This window comes from Propithecus coquereli, unplaced genomic scaffold (assembly GCF_000956105.1).
Source record: "Propithecus coquereli isolate 6110/MARCELLA unplaced genomic scaffold, Pcoq_1.0 Scaffold6, whole genome shotgun sequence".
Taxonomy (NCBI): Eukaryota; Metazoa; Chordata; class Mammalia; order Primates; family Indriidae; genus Propithecus; species Propithecus coquereli.
Genome location: NW_012151951.1, coordinates 2,365,260 through 2,366,543, shown reverse-complemented (window position 1 = coordinate 2,366,543; position 1,284 = coordinate 2,365,260). Strand labels below are relative to the sequence as shown.

The following is a 1,284-nucleotide window of genomic DNA, read 5'->3' as shown; positions in this document are numbered from 1 at the left end:
GCCCGCCTCGGCCTCCCAGAGAGCTAGGATTACAGGAGTGAGCCACCGCATCCGGCCAAGGCTATCCTTTTATAATCAAACAGAGAGGACTTTTAGGTTGACTATCAGAGGTTTCCTTAGACTGAGTATAAATAGCAGGGGGGAAAAAACCTCTTAATTCCTGTAAAGCCCTAGTGAAATCTTTTCCAGATACCAACTTCTGTAAAGTTTATATTCTCTAACTAGCCAAGGTAAGTTTATGCAGGACATCCCATATTTTATGTTTCTTACCCAACAGATCTGAAATACACGGATTTTACTATCATTTAAAAGGGTCCAATTATGCAGCAAGAGCAATGTGTTTCTTTCTTCTTCTGCTAAAAGTACCCTGATTTTCCACTGGGTGATCATCCTTCCCTTATTCTCAGCATTTGTGTTACAGATCAAGATGAATCCATCCCCAGCCCACAGGATAAGCATTTGGCTGAAGCCCTAGTCAGTGAGAGCTTTGCACACCCTGCCCACAGAACCAGTATGGGAATAGGCATAACATATAAGCCAAGTGGTGTGAATCAAAGCAAATCCCAAGATTTTTGCTTGAGTTACTAGGAAACAGGTGGTTTTTTTGTTTGTTTGTTTGTTTTGTTTTGTTTTCTGTTGCACTTGGAGCTCAGAAGATATAAAACTCAGGCTGGTAGGGTACCATCATGTATAGAGGACCTGTCCCAAAGTGAAATCAACACAGATTTCATTATATATGCAATGATTAGATAGCTAGATAGATAACATAAACTGAGATCCTCATGACAATTTTAAGCTCCTGAATCAAGCTGACTTAATGCTAGCTACCACTAGACTCTTCAGTTATATCAACCAGTTAATTTCTATATGGCTTAAGCCAGTTTGACTTGAATTTTCTGTTACTATTAACTGTAAGATTACTGACAAATGTATGCATGATGCAAGAGCCACGTACAACAATGAAATAAAAAACATAGTTAGTATTGGCTTACCTTTTGGTTTAACAAAGCACTTGCCAATTTTTGTACTTCTGAACTCAATAAGGTAGTTCCTCTGATGACTTTGCTGAGAGCAGCAAGAGACTGATGAACACTTTGTACTAAACGAATGGCATTAAATTGTTCAAGAATGATGAATGATAATATTGGAGATCCTTGTCGATCATTAGGAGGAGATACTTTATAATGAATCAGGTTTGAATTCTAAAAGAAAAATGTGATGCTATAGTTACTGAAATGTAACAGAAATCATTAATATATTATATTAAAACACTTCAAAAGTTTT

The 1,284-nt window shown here is 37.2% G+C and overlaps 1 protein-coding gene across 1 annotated transcript in view; it reads right to left on the bottom strand.

Moving 5' to 3' along the window:
* Positions 1–1,284, bottom strand: part of DYNC2H1 (dynein, cytoplasmic 2, heavy chain 1) — a 522,114-nt gene that overhangs the window by 107,785 nt on the left and 413,045 nt on the right. The window contains exon 61 of the mRNA XM_012659112.1: positions 993–1,202. Within this exon, the coding sequence (XP_012514566.1) occupies positions 993–1,202 (210 nt within the window). The remainder of the gene's footprint in view (positions 1–992; positions 1,203–1,284) is intronic.